Source organism: Puma concolor, chromosome C2, assembly GCF_028749965.1.
Source record: "Puma concolor isolate L17-30 chromosome C2, mPumCon1.1.hap2, whole genome shotgun sequence".
Classification (NCBI taxonomy): Eukaryota; Metazoa; Chordata; class Mammalia; order Carnivora; family Felidae; genus Puma; species Puma concolor.
The window spans coordinates 146,654,313-146,665,911 of NC_141675.1; the positions used below are offsets into that span (position 1 = coordinate 146,654,313).

Sequence of the window (11,599 nt, forward strand, 5' to 3'; positions counted from 1 at the left end):
ATTGTAGTCTATTAAGTGTGCAATAGCATTGTGTCTTTAAAAAGTTTGATTTTCTAATGTTTACTTATTTATTTTGAGTGAGAGAGAGAGTGAGCGGGGGATTGACAGGGAGAGAGGGAGAGAGAATCCCAAGCAGGTTCTGCACTGTCAGTGCAGAGCTGGAACTCACAACCCGTGAGATCATGACCTGAGCCAAAATACAGTTGGACGCTTAATGGACAGAGCTACCCAGGCACCCTCTGACGATTTTATTTTTAGGGGCACCTGGGTTGCTCAGTCTGTTAAGCATCTGACTTCAGCTCAGGTCATGATCTGGCAGTTCATGAGTTCCAGCCCCACGGTAGGCTCAGAGCCTGGAGCCTGCTTTGGATTCTGTGTCTCCCTCTCTCGCTCTGCCCCTCCCCCACTCACGCTCGGTCTCTCTCTCTCTCTCTCTCTCTCTCTCTCTCTCTCAAAAATAAATAAACGTTAAAAAAAAAAAAAAAAACTAAAGGGACGGGAAGATATAGTTGGCCAATGTAAAGAAAGCGCAACAAATGTCAGACAAAACAGATTTAGCCACCACGTGAAGATGTATCAATCGTTAAGCTTGATCCATGAATAGATTTCAAACCCTTTTTCTAAGAATTTGTGAGTGTGCATCTTCCCCAAGGATCACAATTTATACAAGCAGGCCACACATCAGACCACAACATAAACCTCAACAAATTTCAAAGAGTCTGTATTTAGCCTCAGACTACACTTAGCAGCATTTTGGGGGAACTGAATTTGTGACAAAAGAGCACAAAGCCAGTAACACCAGAGACAGTTTTAGAGAAAAAGAACAAGATTACACAAGGTTACAGTATTTTCCCTACCAGATCCCAAAATGTATTATAAAGCACAGACTAACAGAGCATAGAGCCCAGAAACGGCCCTTCCGCATAGGGGGGCATGATATACACAGTAAATGTGCCGTTTCAGACCCCAGGGAACAGAATGGTACCTCTGCTAAACGTTATGACAGAAGACTACTCACATGGAGAAATAGAACGTTGTACCCTAACACACACCATTCACAAAAATCAATACCAGGGAGGTATACACCAGAAGAATGTCAGTAGCCCCAAGTATAAAATCTTTTATAAGAAAATACAGAAGACAAGGTTGGTTACCTTAGGAAAGAGAAGGGCTTCTTAAATAAGATATAAAAAGCACAAATCATAGAAGACAGAAACATCAGATTTTATTAAAATTAAAAACCCTTCTGGGGCACGTGGGTGGCTCAGTCAGTTAAGCATCCAACTCTTGATTTTGGTTTAGGACACAATTTCACGGTTCGTGAGTTTGAGTCCTGCATCGGGCTCTGCGCTGACAGTGTGGAGCCTGCTTGGGATTCTCTCTCTCTCCCTCTCTCTCTGCCCCTCTGTCTCTCACCCAAAATAAATAAATAAACTTTAAAAAATAAATAAATCGAATTAAATTAAAACCCTTCTTTGTCAAAATGCAACAAGACACAGTATAGACTGAGAAAAGTTATCTTCAACATATAACTGGCAAAAACATTAATATCTAATAAAGGGACTCCTATGAATCAGTATCTATAGGTATATCCGATTCTAAAGCAAGTGTTCTTTCCCACTTCACTATGCGATGCTTCTGCCCTTAGCTGAAGACAAAAATTAATAAAATAAGAGAGAAAGAGCAATGCAGCTGGTAGAGCTGTTTGCAAACTGATGATTCTGTCCATCCCTTTGAGCACAGACTCCTGTGTCACTTTTTCTCCACCCCATGAACTGGGACTGGCCTTGTGAGTTGCTTCAATCGACAGAACGTGACATAGATGGTGAGACAAAAATTCCAAGCCAAGGCCTCGCGAGTTCTCACAGATTCTGGTTTGCCCCCAGGATCTCTGAGCTCACCAGACAAACCGCCGCCTAGCCTCCTGAGGTCCAGCCAACCAAGCACCAAATGTACAAGTGAGGCAGTCTTGTAACCCAGCCCCAGTCAAGCCACCAGACGACACAGCCAAATGTGCCACTCCGGGCAAGGGCAGCAAGGACCCAGCTGAGCCCCGCCCGAAACTGCCAAACCCAGAAGAACGAGCAAGGAAATTGACTGTCCTGGGATGGTTTGGTACCCAGCAGAAGATAACCAGGAAATGGGTCAGGGGGATTTAGTAATCAAAGAAAGCCAGAGAGGCAGGAACAGGGACTTCAAAGAGATGAGGTCATGTTCTGGCTCCTATGCTTCAAGGCCTTCTCCGAACATCCCCCAGCTTAAAAGGCTTATGCAAAAACACCGCTGGGGTTTTTTGGCAGCCTCAGTACAGTTTTGCAACATCCTATATCTCAGGTCTCCACCGCCTTCACTACAAGAGACTTGCCTCCAACAACAGACACCGAAGGAATTTTCTTCTTTGTCCCGGAGGGAGCTGCCCCCATTTACTCCCTAGTGCACCGCCCAACACACACTGGCTCTGCTGACCATCAGAGAGATGGGAGAGCCGAAGATAAGGCTGAGAGGTGGCTGAAGAAGTGGTCACAGCAAGGGAGCCGCCACCTCACCTCCATTCCATCCCCACGTTTAGCACAACGTCTGGCACAGAGGAGGTGCCCAGTAGCCATGTGGCAGCACAGAGAAGAAGCGGGGCCAAATCTGAAGAGACAGTGGGTTGACAGGGGGCTGGGCAGCCCCAGAGAATGAGGAAGCACAGAGTAGGGCTGAGGCTGGGGGAGACGGGACCTAGAAGCACCATAAATAACATTCATTGTTGGAAACAGGTGTGGTCATTTCTTCACTTTTTAAAATGATTTTCATATCAGGGCACCTGGGCGGCTCAGTCGGTTAAGCATCAGACTCTTGGTTTCGGCTCAGGTCATGATCTCACAGTTCGGGAGTTCGAGCCTTGCGTTGGGGTCCGCTCTAAGCATGGAATCTGCTTTGGATTCTCTCTTCCTCTCCCTCTGCCCCTTCCCCCTCCAAAAGAAAATCCTTACAATGATTTTCACATCATAACAATGCTCTGGTGACCAAGAAAACCTTTGTGACGAGCATAGCCCACTCACAACTAGCAGGATGCACACATCAATGTAAGCCTACGTTTAGATTTATCTTTAATTTACTTGGTTGAGACACATTCACTCTGGCTCCATTTAAGTCCCTTTGGGACTTAAAGAAAGAAGATAAAAATCTTTCGCTTATGAGATGTACTAACAATGTGTACTACATAAGCAGATTCTCCAAATCAAACATTTCCAAAGAGGGACCAATTATAACACTGATTTTCATAACGCCTTGATTAATGCCTGAGTTTAAAGCTCTGTGAGGGAAAAAAAAAAAAATGATTGGAGGACAAGGAGGCAAGAAAAGGTTAGATGCTGTCAATAAAAACACTTAGCTGAAATTTAACCACTAGGCCAGGATTTTATTTTGCTTTTTAGTCACTTGACTGTCATATAAGAATTCCATAGAAACACTCATAATATATGTATAGGATCAGCATAAACACTCTTTTCACAACAAAGCTAAAAAGCAAAAGTAATTACAGAGAGAAAAAAAAAAAAAGAATAGGTTAAAGTGCTCCAACTTTGACCTCATTGACAAATAACTTGTTCCCAGCCAAATTTCACACAATCTCAGTGTCCGTTTCTCTATGGAAATTTTTACATCCCCAAAAACCGTAGATCTAAGCGTTACTGACTCTGTTAATCTGTTGTAAAAGCCATATAATACAAGGTTCATTACTTTTCTCTTAAAATACACACACGGAGGCTCTGAAATTCTGAACCATTTTTCCCCACACACAGGATTTCGAGGGTGTCGTCAACCCAATCCAGCCGGAAATCAAGACTAGATGTTTGGCTCTCGCCAGCAGGGCCTCAGGAAGCAAGCCAGGTGCTGTGTGACAAAACCATGGGGCCCAGACAGTTTACAAAACGCACATGGCTCCAAGTTTTATCAACAAACAAACAGAAGACCGTGTGCTACTGGTATCTGGGAGACTTCAGAGCCTCCGAAGGATGGGGCCATATTTGTTTGCAGGAAAAAAATCTGTGCGGTGCCTATTTCTCTGTTGTGTCTCCCTGCTGCCTGATTGTCTTGTGTTTTCAGAATCGAGCTCCAGACAATCTGCACGGAACAACGGTCTGAAATAGACTTGTATGTTCCACAGGCACTGAGGGAAGCAGGCTCTGCCCGCAAATCAAACTGTCCATGGTGGGTGCTCAACCAGTCCTCTGGCCAAGGTGCCTTGGGCTCTCCCAACTGTCACAGAAGCCTTTCCTGTTACAACAAACTCTGCTTAATCTACTTCCTCCAGGAGGGGTATTTGTACTCGGACAGACTCTAATCCTCCACTTAGCATCAGACAGATGTGCCTGAGGTATATCAAGGGGGGAGGGAGGCGCTTGACTCTCCAAACAACGATGGCCCCAACTGTCCTTGACGCGCATAGGCCGGAGTGAGCTGCAGATGCCCAGCTTGGCTTCCATAATGACCACTTTTCAAACAAGAACCAACTCCAGTTTGCTGAACTCTGGCACTTTTATTGTAACACTGAGCTAAATGAGGGCACCGGCTTTGCCCCAACCCGTCGAGAGGAATTTTAGAGAAGATAAAGCAGAGCTGCATGCACCTCTGCATAAAATTAAATGGATGCAAGCCTTGATGGCGGGATTTAAAATGAAAGACGCAAACAGATGTTTTGAAGCCTTGGAAAGACACCATTGATGCTCTGTAGTGATTCTTTCAACTTGCGTAAAATGTGGGGATTGCAGAATTACTGAAAGAAATACCTTTGTGCCAAGAATTAATTTCAATGATAAATATCTTATGTCAGAACAATCCTCCTCACACTTGGGAGAAAGGCCTCAGAATAAGCATTTATTTGTTCTTTGCTCTTCCCTTGACTCAAAAGGCAGTGGGTGGGGGAGGCCCAGGGGGAGATGCCAGAGAAGGGTATTTGTGTTAGAATTCCCTCAATAAGTGTTTAATAAAAACCTTTAAAAATTATTGTACACCGAGATTTGCTTTTCTATATTGATGCTCACTGTGAATATTTCCCTAACTGGGTAATGTGGGTTTTCCTTCTAGTAAAGCGGGCCAGTGGCTCTCCAAGGGAGGAGATTTTGTTGCTCAGGGGACAGCTGACAATACGTGAAGAGATTTTGGTTGGCACAACTCGGGGAAGGGGCTACCGTTAACTTACAGTGGTTACATTAATGCACAGGACAGCCCCCCCCCCCCCACCACAAAGAATAACCTGGCTCCAAATGTGAGTAGCTCCAGAGGAGACCAGTATTCAAAATAAATCACACAGGAGCATTCGAGAGGCTTTCTGGAAACCTCACACAAACAGTGTTGCAACTTCCTACCTCAGCTTCCTCTTCACTCCAAGGTTCTCTCTATAACAACAGCCACTCAAGGGACTGTCGTTTTGTCTAGACATCCTTCCTCCATTTTCTTACCAGTACATCAGTAAACAAACATTTAAAAAAAAAAAAAAAAGGTGGGGGGAGGGGGATGAAAGTAGCTCAAGAAAGATTTTGACAAGGACCCCAGGTGGTCAATGACTGAGGATGGGAAGCTGAGTCTCAGGGAGAACACAGAGGATGAGATCTCTTATTTTCTAAGCCAACACAGCAACCCATTTGCCACGCTTCCTTCTCAAGGGACACAAGGGCGGGGACACACTCCACATCCCCTAACGGATTTCCATTACAAAAATCTCAGGCCACAATATGATGTCAACAAATGCCACCACAGATGGTCTGCGTATGACCATAACTTTCCAATCACCTTGTCATTCTACCAAGACAATCAAAAGAGTATCAACAAACAAAGACCGTTGGAGAGCAAAGGTAGTGGATCCCAATCCCAGCTGCACGTTAGAATCCCCTGAGTTTTAAGTAACCACAAGTACAAATGCACCCCCAGACCCCTCCCCGGGTCATGGGAATCACCATCTCTGAAAAGGGGCCCAGGTGTCTCAGCACCTAGTCAGCAGAATTCATTTCTTTCTGCCTGGGAAAGGGAAATACTTAAGTAAGGTATTCATAAACTTAGTTCTCAGACAATTCACCTGTTGCACGTTGAGGTGGATGGAGTAGAGACCAGAGAGATCAAAAGTGAGCAGCTTCCGGTTACAAGCCACAAATCTTCATGTCTCCATAAGAGACTGTGCTTTGAACACGTAACATTTATCGAGCACTAAGACCTAAACACTTCACTTTTATTTTTATTAAATTTTTTTTTAGCATTTATTCATTTTTGAGAGACAGAGAAAGAGCATGAGTGGGGGAGGGGCAGAGAGAGAGAGAGAGAGAGAGAGAGAGAGAGAGAGAGAGACAGAATCCGAAGCAGGCTTTAGGCTCTGAGCTGTCAGCACAGAGCCTGATGTGGAGCTTGAACTCATGAACCACGAGATCATGACCTGAGCCGAAGCTGGATGCTTAACCAACTGAGCCACCCAAGCACCCCAAAACACTTCACTTTTATAACTCAATTAACCCTCACAACAACTTAGTGAGACAATACTGTGGTATCATCCCCATTTTGTGCACAAGGACACTGAGGCACAGAGAGATTAAGCATAACCTGTTCAAAGACAGAAAGCTAATAAACACAGAACCAGGACTTAGTCCCAAGACACGTGGTCCCAGAGCCCATTCAATCTCACTAGGGTGTGGGGCTTTCAGAGAGGAAACAAACTTATGCAACAAAGGGGTTCAGAAATAATCCAGTGCTGAAAGTTAGTCCCATATTTCAGTTCAGGGTTCTGAGGGCAAGATCGGGCCACGCCTGCCTACTTGGGCACCGTCCAGGGCTCCACGTGGACCCCAGGGTCCCTGAGACACTGCCTGACCCTCCGTCAAGGTGGCCAAACATCCACTGTGACCACCGTTAAGACGGTCCCTGCATCACACCTCAAACCTGCACTCAGGATGCTTCTTATTTTTAGCTCCTTCTAAATTTAGACTAAGGCGATAGTCCAGCCTCCCCATTGTACAAATTGTCTAGTTGTTTTCTTTACTATTTTAACTGCAGCCATCAGTGGATGCTGCTTTATCTCTGCCTCATTACGGAGCAGTCTTTCAGATCATTTTATCCTGTTTCCTTGCCTCTTGTATTTTTCATGGTAAAATGGGGACCAGGAGCTGCTAGCGACCAGAAAGAAGGCAAAGAGGCTTCAGCTGCTCCAATTGGACCGCCACTGCCCAGGGCATTTGAGAATTCTTCTGGAACGTGTTAATGCTGAAGAAAACTAACACGATGACTACCTTTTTGCTTTATGCTTGAACCAGTTTTAATGACCTCAATTTGACCCAGAGGACTGTGTTCTGAAGGATTTTGATCATCGCAAAATAGTATCATTTAACTGGAAAAGAAGCAAAGGAATGGATACATCTTCTAAGAATGATTCCAAAATGGAAATTTTAATGTGTTTTAAACACTGGTAGATTTGGTGGATTAAGCACTCAGCCTTCAAAGGTGACTGGCCTGAAGGAGGTAATGTGTACTATGTAGAGGTCAGTTAGGTTTAAAACTCCATCATATAAAAGATGGGACAGCTACTATATATACAGAATATACTCAATATTTCTAAAATAAATACACGCATGCAAATACATTTTAATTAAAACAATTTTAATAAAAATTTGCAAAACGTACACACACATACACACACACACACACACACACACACACACAATTTTTTAAAGAAGAAACACCCAAAAATAGGGACAATCAACCTTTATTTAAACAGTTTGTTTAAACAGTTCCAAAAAAACTTTACTTGTAAAAACAGGCCATGGGTTGCATTTGGCTTGTGGGTTGTAGTTTGCCAACCCCTGCTTTATATCCATAGCCCACAGGAAGGGCTCAGATGGAAAAAAAAAATTCAAAGAAAGTTGAAATACACTGTATGTACATAGTACGTACATCCAGATCTTATAAAAATCCTTTAAATAACCCAACCTAACCTAACACAACAAGCCTCATTCAGAGTCATATTACAGATAGAAACATCAGTCTCTGTGAACTGAGTTTTATGGGATCAATCCTGCCATCTTGTGGTCACACAAAAGAATAGCCTTCGTGGTCTCCATTCCCCATAGGGGTACACAGCTCCCTGGAAACATTTTCTAAAAATCTGATTGGGGTGCGGGTACTGCAATGACATAATGAGTCAAGGAAGTCAACAGCAGTAAGTGTGATCAATTTTCTGAAGCCTCAACTTGTCAAATTCCTGCAACAGCCACTGAACAAAAGAATGTGCTCTCACAAGGGCTCTGCTGGGGATCTATTCTCATCAAGCCAAACTTCAGAAGGGAATTTGAAACACAGTGACAGGAGGGTGCCTGGGTGGCTCAATCAGTGTCTGACTTGGGCTCAGGTCATGATCTCGTGGTCCATGACATTGGGCTCTGCACTGACTGTAGAACTTGCTTGGGATTCTCTCTCTCTCCTTCTCTCTCTCTCAAAATAAGTAAATAAACTGAAAAAAAAAAAATCAATGGCAGGGCAAAGAATATTCAAAGTACCTATACCCAGAGTTTGAAATCAAAGACTTTTTTTTTTAATTCAAGTTTTGAAAAGAAAATAAATCCAAAGACCCCAACTTACTAAATCAACCCCACTGCTAGAACCAGGTCATGGAGAAAGAAGTGACAGCAACATGCTATTGACTGGTGGGCTCATTCACGGACCCTCACTCAACAAGAACGGGGTGCGTGGAGCAAAGTGAAGCAGGTGTAAGCCCAGTCCCAGGAACAAACTCAGGACAGAGAGACAAACCAGTAAGAACAGTATTGTACAACTAGGGCCCACGTGAAAGAGGTCTTTGCACGGTCCTAGGGACCCGGAGCAGGGAGGCTTCAAGGGGCAGATAGCATACAAGTTCCTTCTTTTTTTTTTTTTTTTTTAAGTTTATTTCTTAATTTTGAGGCAGGGGCTGGGGGGAGGGAGGGCAGAGAGAGAGAGGGAGAGAGAGAGAATCCCAAGCAGGCTCCACACTGTCAGTGCAGAGCCTGATGCGAGGCCCAAACTCACAAACCATGAGATCATGAGCTGAGCCAAAGTCAGATACTTAACTGACTGAGCCACCCGGGTGCCCCCAAGTTGCTTCTTTTAGGGTAAGCACAAGGTTACAAAGGGATAGGGAGAAAGGCTGAGGGCAGGAAGCGCAGCGGGTAAGGCAGGGCACGGTTGCACCTGTGGACTCCTGCTCCGACTGGAGACCGGGTGAGCCCAAGAGAAGCTGACCAAATGAGAGCTCTGGGCGTATTTCCACGCGGGGCAGCCCGTACCCTCTCCCACACAGAAGGGAAAGCACGGGCTCGACGGTTTGGGGGATGGTGGCGTGGAAGGCAGAGGGGGGACCCGGAGCCTTGGTGAATCTCTGTCATCTCCACCCACAGCCGAGACACGGGGGCCTCTACCCATTCGACTTTCTCCAAAATGATACACAGCAGCAGCAGCTGCATGTGTGACAGGTTGATTAGTGGACAAACGGTTACTCCGCAAGAACACAAGTCCCCCGACCCCTGGAAATTAACAGGAAGCACACACTCCGTAACCAGTTCATTTCACTCGTACATCTTAGGCCTGCTGGCCCTAGGCCACTGGAACACACACACACACACACACACACACACACACACACACACCCCCAGCAGGTCCCGGCTGACCTGGGCTCAGATGCGGGTCCGGCACACGGCACAGCCATACCTGGGTTGCTGCTGAGGAAGGCCAGGGGGCTGTCGTTGAGATCCGCGGGGCCGTCCGCTCGGTGGGGCGGGCAGTCCAGCAGCTCCACACCCCCGACCAGCTCGGGGTAGGTCCTCACCAGGAGGCCCAGAGACGGCTGCGTGAGGAAATCTTTGAGCACAGAGGAGTTCAGGGTGCCTGCAGCCCGGCTATTGATCTCGAGAATCTCATCTCCGGCTTTCAGGCCTGCCAACGCGAGACGGAAAATGTTTCATTTCACACGCACATAAAAGCAGTGGCGGCCGCAGCATCGAGTCAGATCACAACAGCGTAGAAACCCTGCTGTAAAGGGCACGTGGAGTCACCTGTCATGGGCCCCACGGCCCCGGGCACCAGCGCAAACAGGCTCTGGTCCTCAACAGTGATCACCAGGTGATCATGCGGGCCCTGGTCTCAAAGGCTCCGGACTCGGTCGTGACAAGCGTGCCTGTCTGTCCTGCACACACACCAACTAAACACATTTTCTCCTTCCCGAATCCACCTGCTCTGGGCACCTTCTCCTCACAAATGCTAATTCCGGCTATCATCCTCAGTTTTGAGGGGAAATGGTAGAAATGCTCTGGGTAGCTGGGGCGGCTCAGTTGGTTAAGCATCTGACTTCAACTCAGAGCATGATCTCGCGGTTCGTGGGTTCGAGCCCCGTGTCGGGCTCTCTGCTGACAGCTCAGAGCCTGGAGCCTGCTTTGGATTCTGTGTCTCCCTCTCTCTCTGACCCTCCCCTACTTGTGCTCTGTCTCTCTCTTTCTCAAAAATAAATAAACATTAAAAAAATTTAAAAAAACAAGAAAACAAATGCTCTGATTGCTATAATCAATATGTTTTGTACACACTCGTGCGACAGTGCACACATGTGGCACGGCCAGCTAACATCTCTTTGCTCACTGCTATGGAACCAAAGTGCAGTGAGCTTCTTCTGGCTACGACTATAGAAAATCAACTTATTCCAAATTCAAACACAATCTAGAGAACCACATGTGATCATTTTTTGCCCTCCACACCCCCCCTCCCGCCTTTTCTGTAACTATATCACGGCTTCGGGGTGAGTATCTTTTGGAAGGTCCCCAAAGGTTCTGCTGCTTTTGCAAAGCATGCTGGGGGAGTTGCCAAAGTCTGGGACCCAAGGGAACTAGCCCAACCCAAAAGAACAAGAGGTTGTGACGGACCCTGCGGCGTTTCAACCTGGTATTAAAAGAACATTCCAGCAGTTTGAGAAAGGGAGAGGTTAGAGCAGAACATGAAAGGAAATATTGTTTCAGCTACGAAGAAGACAAGAGTCCAACTCTCACTCTAAAGACTCATGTGGAAGAACAAACTTGGAAAGGGAAGTGAGTGAGGGCAAAGGTAAATGAATAAACTGCAGATGTGAGACGCCACTCAGCTCCTCAGGTATCCACAGATCCCACCTCTGAGTCTGAGGGAAAGTGTTTCCACAGAGAAGTTCGTACTTCCCGGCTTCACCGAGTCACAGCCCTTGGCTATCTGTACTCGGGCTTCCAAAACACTTGACATCAACCTTCTACCATAAAACACTCCAGGAAACGCTTGGAGTGGGGAGGCAACGGAAGACAAATGTTTTTCTCTACTCAGAGGTGGAATTCTGGGAAGCTAAGCACTCCAGTTTTAGGTGACAGATTTTGGCATCACAGCATTTGAAATGAAAACACAAAATTCCCCCATGTGGAACGTAGTTTGTTTGGTTGGTGCTTTTTAAGTCTTCTCTCGGAGACAACCCTTTCGGTTAGACATTAGAGGAGGTAATATAAGGAGAAACAGAAGACAGGACTTAAACATCTAGGAGTTTTGTTTTGTTTTGTTTTTAAAAATTTTTTTTTTAACGTTTATTTATTTTTGG

The 11,599-nt window shown here is 45.7% G+C and overlaps 1 protein-coding gene across 10 annotated transcripts in view; it reads right to left on the reverse strand.

Moving 5' to 3' along the window:
- Positions 1-11,599, reverse strand: part of TIAM1 (TIAM Rac1 associated GEF 1) — a 394,514-nt gene that overhangs the window by 46,479 nt on the left and 336,436 nt on the right. For all 10 annotated transcript variants that reach the window (XM_086675833.1, XM_086675832.1, XM_086675835.1 and 7 more), the window contains one exon: positions 9,709-9,933. In XM_086675833.1, coding sequence (XP_086531959.1) covers positions 9,709-9,933 — 225 coding nt within the window. The remainder of the gene's footprint in view (positions 1-9,708; positions 9,934-11,599) is intronic.